This window comes from Desmodus rotundus, chromosome 9, assembly GCF_022682495.2.
Source record: "Desmodus rotundus isolate HL8 chromosome 9, HLdesRot8A.1, whole genome shotgun sequence".
Classification (NCBI taxonomy): Eukaryota; Metazoa; Chordata; class Mammalia; order Chiroptera; family Phyllostomidae; genus Desmodus; species Desmodus rotundus.
Window position 1 is genome coordinate 113,393,009 of NC_071395.1, and position 11,844 is coordinate 113,404,852.

The 11,844-nt window shown below is 61.4% G+C and overlaps 1 protein-coding gene across 1 annotated transcript; it reads right to left on the reverse strand.

The window, feature by feature from the left end:
• Nucleotides 1-492: 492 nt before the first annotated feature.
• Nucleotides 493-11,828, reverse strand: OGFOD3 (2-oxoglutarate and iron dependent oxygenase domain containing 3). Its single transcript, XM_053910916.1, has 9 exons — nucleotides 11,695-11,828; nucleotides 9,388-9,605; nucleotides 6,204-6,279; nucleotides 5,863-5,905; nucleotides 3,925-3,989; nucleotides 3,429-3,485; nucleotides 2,588-2,741; nucleotides 2,279-2,402; nucleotides 493-759 (listed from the first exon to the last, which is right to left on the reverse strand). The coding sequence occupies exons 1-9, from the start codon at nucleotides 11,766-11,768 to the stop codon at nucleotides 623-625; spliced, it is 948 nt and encodes a 315-aa protein (XP_053766891.1). The 5' UTR covers nucleotides 11,769-11,828; the 3' UTR covers nucleotides 493-622.
• Nucleotides 11,829-11,844: the final 16 nt, after the last annotated feature.

Here is an 11,844-nt window from a genome sequence, read left to right on the forward strand (position 1 = left end):
GGACTGGCAATGGGCCCCACACTTAACTCAAGATTGAGGTAAGAGCTTCAGTATTGGTCTGGAAGCCCTGAGTGGGGCTGGACTGGCGAGCGATGGCATCTCCCTGCCCACCCCCACGGCCGCCACCAGGGGCCTCGGGTCTGAGGTTTAACTGCCGGCTCGTCGGTATTTCCCCAGCTTGGCCTCCACCTGCCGTTCCTATTTCACCCGACCCACTGCCTTGTCCCCAGTGCACAGTCGGTGTGGGAATGAGCCTCGCTGGCCCCCACAGGTGGGAGGGGCCTTGTTTCTGGAAGAGGGACATCAGGCAGGACTCCCACCGAGGGTGTCCTCGGTCCCCATTGGCCCGGAGCCCCTGCTGCATGTGGCTGTTGATGCTGCTCCCCGAGTGGGGGGCATCATCCCGGGCAGACGACTCTGCTCAAAGACAAACACCGGGGCGTGGGGACCCTCCTGGGGGAAGGGGACCTGTCCACAGCACCCAAGAGCAAATGCAGGAGCTTGGGAGGGGAAGGTTGTCTCCCTCACTTTACTCACAGAGGAAATCAAAACCCAGGTGACTCGGAAGGCACCTGGCTGGACGGAGGAGGGCTGCAGTGGGGGAGGGGCTGCAGCCTCCCGGCTACGTGAAGGTGGGGTCTGCGATGCCCTGGTCGGGGTTGCAGGTGAAGGCGATGGTGATGGCGTAGCGGGTGCCCCAGCGCACCTTCTCCACGCGGTGCAGGTTCTCGGACCCCGAGGTGAAGAAGGACACCCGGCCTGGGCGAGGAGGAAAGCAGAGAGAATGACCCACGTTGTGTGTGGCCTGCGGAACCATGTTCCTAGCAAACTGATGCCACCCACCAAGTGACAGGGAGAGATCCACCCACTCCAGGGGCTGCTGAAGCGGTGGCACCCCAAGCATCGGGGAGAGCGTCAGGCAGGCCCTTCAGACAGGAGGTGGGCACCCCCGGCCTGTCAGCGCACAGGAGCTTGTTGTGGGCGGGGGGTGGGGGTGGTTGATGTGGGAAGGAGGGTCCCTGACAAGGCCTGGGTTCTCTCCAGGCCGGCTTCTCAGAACCAGGCGGAAATACGGGCAGCCGGGGTGCAGCCCCTCTGTGCAGCGACCCAGGCCAGCTCGGGGGACCTGCCCGTCGAGGCGCAGGGCACACAGACTCGGCACGCACACACAGCTGCGCCGGCTCTGTCACTGTGAAATGTCCGGCCCTCAGAAAGAGGTGCGTGCTGGCTTTCCCTTCCTCAGCAGGCAGCCGCTAGATCACCACCCGTGTCCCTGACGTGGGCTCCACTTGGCAACTCCGTGCCCAAATCATGAACGCATCTCAGCTCTGAACCCCCATGTCTTCCCCCTCTTTGGTGCCAAGGGTCCCCAGACACCCCCCGAAAGCACACGCAGGTGACATCCAGTCTCAGCATGGGACGCTTCTCTGGCTCTTGGTCCATTAAATTCTTGGAGCCCACAAGATGTCAACTTGAAGCAAAGATACCCTGGTGGGGGTGTGCTGGCCGGTGTGGCTCAGTGGGTTGGGCACTGTCCCATAAGCTGAAAGGTGTGGGTTCGGTGCCCCAGACGGGATGCACACGAGAGGCAACCACGATGTCCCCCCCGCCCCGCCTTCCCCTTTCTCTAAAAAATCAATAAACATGTCCTCAGGCGCCGACAAAGAAAAGTACTCTGGGGGCACTAACCCAGCAGGCCGGGGCTGTCTGCACCCTGCACAGTCCAGCAGAGGACGGCCCCCGGTCCCTGGCTCTGAGAGAGACGAGTGTCTGTCCACCGGGGGCCCCACTGCACGGTCTCGGATGACCGTGACCTGCGGCGGGGCCTTGCATTGCACACAAGGTTCTATGCAAGTATTTATCGGGCTTAAAATGCCCCTCAGGAAGCCGCCAGGGACACCATGCACTCCCTGCCGCAGGGCCTGGCTTTCGTTCCCCCAGGGCAGCGCTGTGGCCCCATGGTGCTGGGGCGGCAGGGGTCCCGAGCACCAGGGCTGAGAGGCAGGTCCCGGAGCTCAGTCCTTTACCGACATTCTCAGGTCGGGAGCGTTCCCTCATCTCAAGCCGCTGGGTCCTGCTGGGGAGGGTCAGGGCAGGAGCAGAGTGTGGGGTGCAGGTGCCAGGTGCAACCCAGGCAGGAGCAGGCTCCGGGGACCTGAGTGACAGCAGAGCTGCAGGACATGCCTGCCTCTACCTCTGGGGTCTCAGACCGGCAGGCACGGCGTCCACGTAGCCCCCGCCTGGCGACGCCCGCCCCAGGGCCATCTGTGCATCCTACCTGCTCTGGGCTCCACCGTCTTGTTGGCCCTCTCCTCCATGAACACAAAGCGCCCCCCGCCGAAGTCCTCCAGGTAGTCGGAGAGGTAGAGCAGCGAGGTGTAGTCGAAGGAGCCGTAGGTCACCTGGGGGCAGAGCGGGGGGGTGGGGGGGGTCACGCCTGGAGCTCAGAGCCCCACGTCTGCTCCTCACACGTGGGCGTCACGCACGAGGCCTCTTGCGCCCTGTCAGCTTCAGGGGCACCTGGGCGGCGCCCACTGTCTGGTTCCGCCTGGGGGCCCTGCACAGCGCCAGGCCCCGCGTGGCCCACCTTGTCCACGTGCGCGTGCCAGTACTCGTCGTGCGCCGTGCGGGCCGCCGTGCTGTTGATGCGGGAGAAGAACGTGGGCTTCGTCAGGTGCAGCGCGGAGGCGCTGATGCCGAACGCCTGGGCGACGGCCAGCTGGACCTTCTGCCGCACGTCCCTGCGGAGGACACAGGTGTCACCCTGAGTCACGTGGCCTCAGCGGGGAGAACTCCCCATGCATGGGCCCTGGTGCCCATACGGGGCTACGCGGGCTGCAGGAGGACAGAAGGTGGACATGCGCTTGACGTCCTGCCCCGTGTCCCAGGGCATCGTGTATGTGACCCCCCGAGGACCAGCCCCTGTAGGAATGACACGGTGCGGGGCCCGCTGGGACCCTATCCTGGGGACAGAGAGAGAGGGGCAGGTGAGCGGCCCTCGGTGCACTGCCCACATGTCCTGGAGCGGTGCAGAGAGGCCTGGACCGGGGGTGGTGTGCAGTGGGACATGGAGCTGGCACTGCCCTTGCAGGGCCTGGGGGCTGCGAGAAGGAGAGCTGCAGGGGCTGCAGGGCCCACAGAGGCTGGCTCTGTGACCTGACTCGCACTGGCCACTGCTGTTTGGCCTGGGCCCTGACGGGGCCACAGGTGGGCACGGCCATGGAGCCAGACCCCCGGAGACGGGGCTGCCCTGCGCCCCTCACTGGCCGCCGACCCACAGGGACCTCGGCTCCAGGCTGCTGGCGGATGGGCCCTGCTGCGAGAGGGCAGGGAGGGGCAGGTCCTGTGTCCTTGCCTTCCTGGCCCCCACTCCGCTCGCTGGGAGCCCCAGCCCTCCCCACCACACTGGCCTCCTGGTCCCTCCTCACCGGTATAACTGGAAGTCCTCTTCTGAGAAGATGTTCTCTATTTTATCCCCAAAGTATCTGTGAAAGTAACAAGTAAGCATTTTATTAATTTTTCCTTTAAATTCAGTCTTCTCTCCAGGCGATGCACAGGCCCCTGAAAACCAGCTGGCCCTGCAGCTTGGCATGGATCTGTTTCTGCAGGGACACTCGCGTGACGACGGCGACGGGGAGGTCAGGACTGCCCAGCAGACTGAGGGTGCCAGCGCCCACAGCTGGGACAGCCTGGGTTCCCCAGGTCCCAGGGGAGGATCACCGTCCCTGAGACCCCAGACGCCCCCCACCCCCCACTCTCCCTTGGCTCTGCGCCTTGGCCTGCAGCAGGTCCCAGCTTCCCATGAAGCCCCGATGGAGCACGAGGCTGTTCCCTGAAGTCGAGGAACCAGGGTGCTGCCCTCTAGAAGGGCCATACCTTCCGGTTCCCACCCGGCCACGTCCCCGCCCTGCCAGAGGCCCTCACCTGTACAGGTTCACAAAGTGCTTCCCGGCAGACAGGGCGCCCGAGTGCAGGTCCAAGATGGATGCCTGCAAAAGACGTTTGCAGAGCCCGGCTGAGGACTGCGCTGTGGTGACAGCTGCCAGCCGCTTCCCAGCACCGCCTGGGGCAGGGCGGCAGCGGGCGAGAGCAGAGCTCCGGCAAGCGGGGCCCAGGGTGTGTGGCGGGCCGTTCCCTGCTGCCTGGCGGGTGGACCACCACCTCCCTCTGGAAACAGTGCGGCTCCCACACCTGCACCCATCGTGCCATCAGCACAGTAGACACAGCCGTCACCCCCACATCCCCTAGCACCCCTTGGGGATCCCTCCCTCCCAGCACGGAGGTGCTCTCTGCTCCTTTTCCAGAGCTTTAGGTCAGCCAACCCCGCACCCACTGAGCTTCGCCTCCTCGCGCCCAGCACAGCCGCCCTGCGCTCCGCCCCTGCGACCCACGCTTGGCCGCCCCTTCTCCTGGGTGCTGGGAGTCCCCGTCTGGGGGCCGTGGTGTGTCTGCAGGCGGGCACGTCTGTGTGGACAGACTCTTCCACCCCCTTGTGTAGATGCTGAGGAGCACAGTTGCTGGGCCCTAACTCTCTGACGAATCCTCAGAGAGCTCTCTGCCCCCTGCCGCTGTGGGTCCTCCCCACCTCCCAGAGGGGTGGGGCCTCCAGCCCGGGGAGCAGCTCTGCCGTTCTTCCCTGGTGCAGCGACCAGCCTGGGGTCCGTGAACACAGTCTGGGCTTTAAAAGTGCTAGCTGAGCTTGGAGGCGTCAGACCAAGTTAGTTTGCTGCAAGGCGACTTCCCGAGCGAACGCGGAGCAGCGTCCACTGGAACAGGTGTTCCGTAATCACGCTCCCTGAACTGCCCAGGTGGAAACAAAAGTGGCAGCTCAACTTGCAGAACTCAAGAGAAAAGACTGCAGGACAACGTCAGGCAGAAAATCACAGAACTGTCTGGGAACTCCTGCAGAGTCTGTGAATGGGCTCTTCCTGAGGGCTCCAACACGCGCGTCGGTTCCGACCCGTGTGGTGACTATAATCGGGAATCGCCAATCACGCCGAGAAGGAGTCTCCCCACGATCGACACGCTAGGCAGAGGTCCACGTTCAGAAAACCACACTCAACCCCCAGACGGCGATGAGAGCCCAGGGGACACGCTGGCCGGAGGGCACGCCCACGGGCTGCGCTGGGAGGGCCCAGATGAGACGCAGGGGCCCTGCCTCAGTTCCTGTGGCCACTGTAACTACCTGCCACAAACCAGGGCCTTTAAACAACAGGAATTCATGCTCCGGCCCTGGAGACAGAGCTCCGAGATCGAGGGGTCCTGGGGCCGCACTCCCCGCAGAGGTCCCATGGCGTCACCTGTGGTGAACCTCCCCTGTCTTCCTCCAACGAGGACTCTTGCCCGTGGATTTTGGGCTCCAACCAGATAATCCAGGCTGACCTCATCTTGAGAGCCTTAACTTAGTAACACCTGTAAAACCCCTTCTCCCAAATGAGGTCCATTCACAGTTCTTGGTGGACCATGGCCCCCGCAGTTCCTGCTGGGGTCTGGGGGCGCCCGGCTCCACAGCACTTTGTCCCCATTTCCCAGAGCCCCCCTGTTTCCAGGGCCGTCTAGGTACCTGCTGCTGACACCTGCTGTCAGCCCTGGCCTGGGTCCCCGCCCCCGCCCCCGGGAGAACTTTCAGAAATGCAGATGTGACCTGAAGCTGGCGGCTGTGAGGCTGACATACCCTGAGGACAGGATTTTCTCAAGCCCACCAAGCAGCCGTGGGCGTTTCCCCGGCACCCAGCACCAGTCCCAGTGGTTGGAGGGGGCGCCCGAGGGCCCGTGCGTCCTTGCCTCCTCCTTCCCCTCGGAAGTTAAAGGCGTGAAGAGGAAACAGGAGCAGGAATCAGGAATCACACACACACAACTCACCCCTCCACCGGATCCTCCCAGGGCGAGCCCCTTCTCCGCGACACTGTGGGAAGGGGGTCTGAGTCAGAATGACTGACAGTCTTTCGTGGACGACAGCCTGGCAAACATCGACCCCACAATTAAGGCAACGCTGACAAACTGTCTACTGTCTGTGACATAAGCACATGGTCAGGCCACGGGACTCAACTTCCAACGTGTCGCCGTCTTTCTGACGTCAACACAGGACAAGGCATGAAGCTCTAAGTTCCTCTAGACCATCCTTTTAGTGGTAACTCTCTGCTTCCCGCCCCCAGCCCCACGGCCCGGCTCGCTCGGGACAGAAGCCTGGAACTGTGTTGTACCTGCGAATCCGCCGGGCCTCGTCCCTGGTGATGACGGTGTCGGTGATGCCCCGGCCACACCTGGTCGGGGAGCAGCCTGCAGAGAGAGGAGGCAGGGTGAGAGGCCGGTCGGGAACAGCAAATCCTGAACGCAGAGCCTGTGGGTGGTCCTCCACGGGGGCAACAGGAGTTTGTGGTATGGGACCTTGTCTTGCACAGGACTTGGGGGGAGGGGACCAGATTTGGCAAATAAAATATGGGAAACCCAGGTAGGTGTGGATTTCAGATGAGCAAGGATGATTCTGAAGTGGGAGAGCGTCCCGTGCAGGACACATCCTCTCCCTGGGAGGCTGTGTTTCTGGTGGCCGGCACCGAGTCATCACCCAGGAAGAACCTGGAACTCCACGCAGGGCAGGCCAAGTGTCCCTAAGTGCTGTCCTGCGAGACCACAGCTGTGCCTGTGACTGCAATCACTGTCCTCCTGCCCCAGGGCCCCACGGCAGCTGCTGACAGCGGGTGCCACACCCTCCCTCCTCTGCAGCGCTGCACCGGGGACCTGTGGCTGCTCAGAGGGAGCAGGCTGCAGGAGCTGGGGGTGGCTGGGGCCAGGTTGGGGGACGGCATCAGGACCAGATGGGCCTCAGAGGAGCCCCTGTGTTTGGCAGGAAGTACGGGCTGACTCCCCACACTAGATGGTCACAGGACACCTCCCAGCTGAGATGTAGCCTTGGGACAGCTGAGGACATGCTGGGCTGGCTGTCCTCTAGCTTTTCACCTTTTACTCTCCTGCCTAGAATGTGAGCCTGCTGCCTGGAGGCAGAGTGAGTGTCCCAGGACCACCTGAGCCACACGCTGAGTGGGAGCACTGGGGGTGGAGCCCCAGATGGGCTCCGAGGGTGCCAGGCTGGCCTGGGCCGCCTTTCTCTGGGCCTTGTCTTATGGGAAAACTTCAACTTGAGGGTCATCGGAGAAGGGGTGCTTCAGTTGCATGGGGCTCAATACAACTCTACCGATACAGATGTTTTTTTCATTAGAAAAAACAAAGCCAGCCCTGGCTGGTGTGGCTCAGTGGATCAGGCGCGGGCCTGCGAACCAAAGGGTCGCCAGTTCAATTCCCAGTCAGGGCACATGCCTGGGTTGTGGGCCAGGTCCCCAGTAGGGGACACACAAGAAGCAACCACACTGATGTTAGTCTCCCTCTCTTCCTTCCTCCCTTCCCCTCTCTCTAAAAATAAATAAATAAAATCTTAAAAAAAAAAAAAAAAAGGAAAAAACCCAAAGCCAAATATATGCTTTTTACAAGGGTCACCCCCTAGACACCACAACGCAGAAAGGTGGAAAGTAAGGACATACACAACGCCAACCAAACGTCTGGGAGTGCCGTCTCTGCCCAGGAGCGTGCTTTAGGACGAGAATGTGGCAAGGACACCGGATAACACCGTGCCCCACACGTAACGCGGCCAACGTGGGAGCCAGCAGCAGCCGTGGGCCTGGCGAGGAGCAGATTCAACGCGCCTCCCTGAGTAACTGAGGGAAGCGAAGGGCGGAAACCCTGGAGGGTCAGAGGGTTTGGCGCATGAGCTTGGGCTCGGAGAAGGATGTGGAGCTCTGCGTGCCACCGTTAGAGAAAACACGTTTTCCTGGGCACACGGGAGACATTAACGAAAACACGGGGCCACAAACAGAGTTTGAACGAACACCCGACCGAGGGTGTTCACAGCACACAGATTACACTGTCTGGCTACAACGCAACTAGGGTCGGAACCAATGTTTTAAAAGACAGAACCCAAACCCCGTGAATTTCCAAATTCTAGAGCCCGGCAGCGGCACAGCGTGTGTGGTGTGAACAAGGTCCAGAGCACAGGGCGTGACGCAGGTGGCACACAGTGAGCTGCGGGCGGCCGACACCGTCAGTGCACACACACAGGCGTGCACTCCACAGACGCCCACTGACACGCAGCACGTGGACACGCCCCCGGGGTGCAAGGCGCCCCGGCCTCTTCCTGAGCCCTCGCCCAGACAGGAGGAGCCCCGGCAGGAGAGCGCCCTGTGCGCCCCTCGCCTACAGGAGCGCGGGGCCGAGGAAGGCAGGCCCAGGGCCTGACAGTACACTCCAGTTGGTGTTTCTCACTGCGGTGAAGCATTCATGACACAAACTCACCGCCTGAACCACTCTTAGGGGGCTGCTCAGTGGCATTAAGCACCATCACCCTGTCTGGCTCGAGCTTGGTCATCTCCCCAAACTGATACCCCACACAGACTCCCCACCCCCGCCATTCCATCTGTTTTTGAACTTCTCTTCAGTTCTAACCGCTGAAGTCTTTTCTTGAACCCTGAGACTTCAGGGGTGAAAGCCACCTGAGACAGAGCACCAGCCACAGAGTTGGTCCCTTCTCCCGGCACTCGGCACTCAAGGATGACACCCTGCCCCCACCCCACGCTCCGCTTTCAGTCCCGTTAAGTCCTCTCGTGCGTGTCTCAGCGGCACCCCTTGGTGGAAGGACTTGGCAAACTTCTTGGTTCAAGTTCAAAGAAAGCAATGTTCTGAAATAAAAATAAACTGAATTCTACCTGTAAAACCCGGTCACTCAGGCGAGGTTTCTCAAATTGAGACAGCACCCAGGGAGCAGGGAGCATGCTGGAAAGTACAGGGAACCACCCAAGGGTGCAGGGTCTCAAGTGGCCCAGCCCATTGCCTGTGCGCTCTCCAGGGTGCTGAACCCCAAGACCTCTGGGCTTCTCCCCGCACAAGGCTCCGCCTCATCTGGACCACCACCAACGACGCCCTCTGACCACCCTCTCAGGGATGTGGGCTCCAGGACGGGACACGTACCCGCGTGGTAGAAGGGCCCCTTTGAGTGCCGTTCCTTGTTGCAATACTTCCTGCGGTGACAAGGCTCTAGGACACTCCCCACAGCCAATGCCTGTTCTGCTTTGACCTTCTGATCCCTCCTTCCAATTCTGTTACATCCATTCAGGCCAATGGTCCCCTCCACCAGACGGCGCCCACAGTGACAGGCGCCTCAGCGGAACACCTGCACTTCCAGGCCCAGGTGTGGGCTAACAAACCTGGGGCCAGGGAAAGGTCGTCTGCCACACCCCCCTTTGAACCTGAGCCCCACTGCAGCAAAAGACACGCATTTTGAGGGCTCTGAATTTCAAGTTAACTTGCCGCTCTCCCCTGGGCGACCACGGCACCGCGCACCTTCGAACCTTCGGTGACTGTTATAGTCCTCGGAGCAGGGCACCTCGATGAACCTGTCAGACAACACCTCACTGCGGTGAGCCAGGACCTCGGTGACGCCATCATCGCCCCCCAGACTGCCCCAGAACAGGAGTGCAGCAAGCGTGGCACAGGTCCCCAGGATGGTGGCTCTCAGCCACGTGCTCCACACCTCCCGTGGTGCCCGGGCAGTCTTCATGCTGAGAACAGAAAACAGCCAGTCACCCACGTGCATCAGTGTGGGCTAAAATGACGGACCACGTCCACAGCTGGTTACAGCTGGCCTGTCCTTGCACCCAACGTTGTCAGAGCTACTGTCAATCAACCCGGAGGCACCTGCCAGGTGGGGAGGACACGGTGGGAAACATGCCCCTCCATGGACCAGGCAGGGCTTGCTGTGCCCCTCACAGGCAACAGGAAGAGCCACCAATGGACAACCTATTTCAGGAGTCCTACCAGAGTCTGCGGTGCTGTTCACGTTGCCTGCACCTGGAAAGGACCGCCCCATCCCACACGTGTGCCCCAGGGAACACGCACATTCACACACACAACCTGAACTCAGTTAGAGGTGACTCAAACCCACTTAACTACACTGCAAGCCGGTGAGAAAGAGAAAACAAGCACAACAGAGATGACCTACAAGCAAGACACTTTCTTTTTTTTTCCTTAAGATTTTATTTATTTATTTTTAGAGAGAGAGGAAGGGAGGGAGAAAGAGAGGGAGAGAAACATCAATGTGTGGTTGCCTCTTATGCACCCCCTACTGGGGACCTGGTCTGAAACCCAGGCGTGTGCGCCAACTGGGAATTGAACCCGCGACCCTTTGGTTTGCAGGCTGGCACTCGATCCACTGACCCACACCAGCCAGGGCAAGACACGTTCCGTATAGCCCAGGGTCCCTGGGGGGCTCACACTGCCTGAGCGGAAGTGGCGCGGCCGCCCACGTGTGTTTCTGCGGTACTAATCCACATGTACACACGTCTGTGTGCATGCACATGTGCTTGCACACACATGTAACCGAGCAGCTGTGTGCTCTGCTGTCTAGGAAAGATTGGGTGGCTGCAGAGCGTGATGAATGGGCAGAAAGTGAGAACAAAGGTCCGGGCATCCCTCCGCGGCGGTGCGGGTACCTGGCTTCTTCCGGTACAAAACTAATTCCTGGAAAGCAGGCCACCTGCCTTCTGTTTTTGACTCTCACATCTCACACTGCTAAATTGATAATTCAACAAACCCCAATTAAACAAACCCCAAGCTGGGCACAGCGCAGTCAGACCACCCTGGGTGAGCACACAGTCATTTTAAAAGCGGTTGTAGATGCCTGGGGGGTTGGCCCAGCCCACAAAGACCGGCCCCCCAGTCTCCACTGACTAGGCTGGGGTGGACCCCTGACTCCAGCGAGCCCATCATTTCTCTGCCCCAAGAATTCAGACCAGGTGGGGAGAGTGCTGGCCCTCCTCAGCAGCAGGTGGCTGAAACCCTGACACGTAGGTGCAGAGCTGCGGGCCACACACTCCCAGGACAGCCTGGCTGCTGAGACAAAAAGGAACAGAGTGGAGCAGCAGGTGCACAGGGAGACAAAAGTGAAGAAGCACCCTCTCCGGCCAGATTTCGACACGACACTCCCCTTGGAGTCTCCTTAAAATAAACACCCTTGTTTAGGGTAAGCTGCCAAAACAGAAGAAGGCTGCTTTTTCAGGCTTTGGAGTGAGGTCCATGGCCCATAGGGCAGGCACCACAAGACGGTCATTTGTCCCCAGGGTGATTAAAACGCGCCCTGCCTCCGAGAGCTGTAGGCTGAATCCTCCGGAAGGCAACGTGATCAGACGGTCACATTCATTTCTCCCGCCATCCACCTGGGAGCCCTCCCGTGCACAGCCCTCAGGAAAGCACACGGGAACCAGACGGTGCGGCCGTGGGGACCCCGGGCCCCTGAGGAGGCCCGGCATGGAGCCCTCTGGACACACGGGGTAGGGAAATCAGGGAAGGTTTGGGGCGCAGAGCCCCTCTTCCACCCCGCGACCCCAGCCTAAGCCAGAGGCTCGGGGCAGGCTATCCAGCTAGAGGGCACCTGCGGGGACAAGATTCTGCAGGCCCCACCCACAGACTACCCCGCCCTCCACCGGGCCTCGCCCCCAGCTCCGGGTAGGCCACACCCACACGACAACCCGCCCCCCACATGACCACGCCCCCACCTGTGGGCGGGCCGCCTGCACGCCCCGCTGCGTTCAGGCCACGCCCACACCCCCGCCCCCAGTCCTGCAGCCCGCGCCCTCCCGCGCTGCCCCTCACCTGTTAGGGCGCCTGCGCTCCGCCGCCCCGCTGCCCTCGGGCGCCTTGGGCGCGCCTCTCCGTTGAGGCGGCATCCGGCCAGCTCGCCCCAGAGCCGGGCCAAACGCGGGAGCCGCCCGAGCCGAGACAATCTTCGCGAGAAGTAGCGCG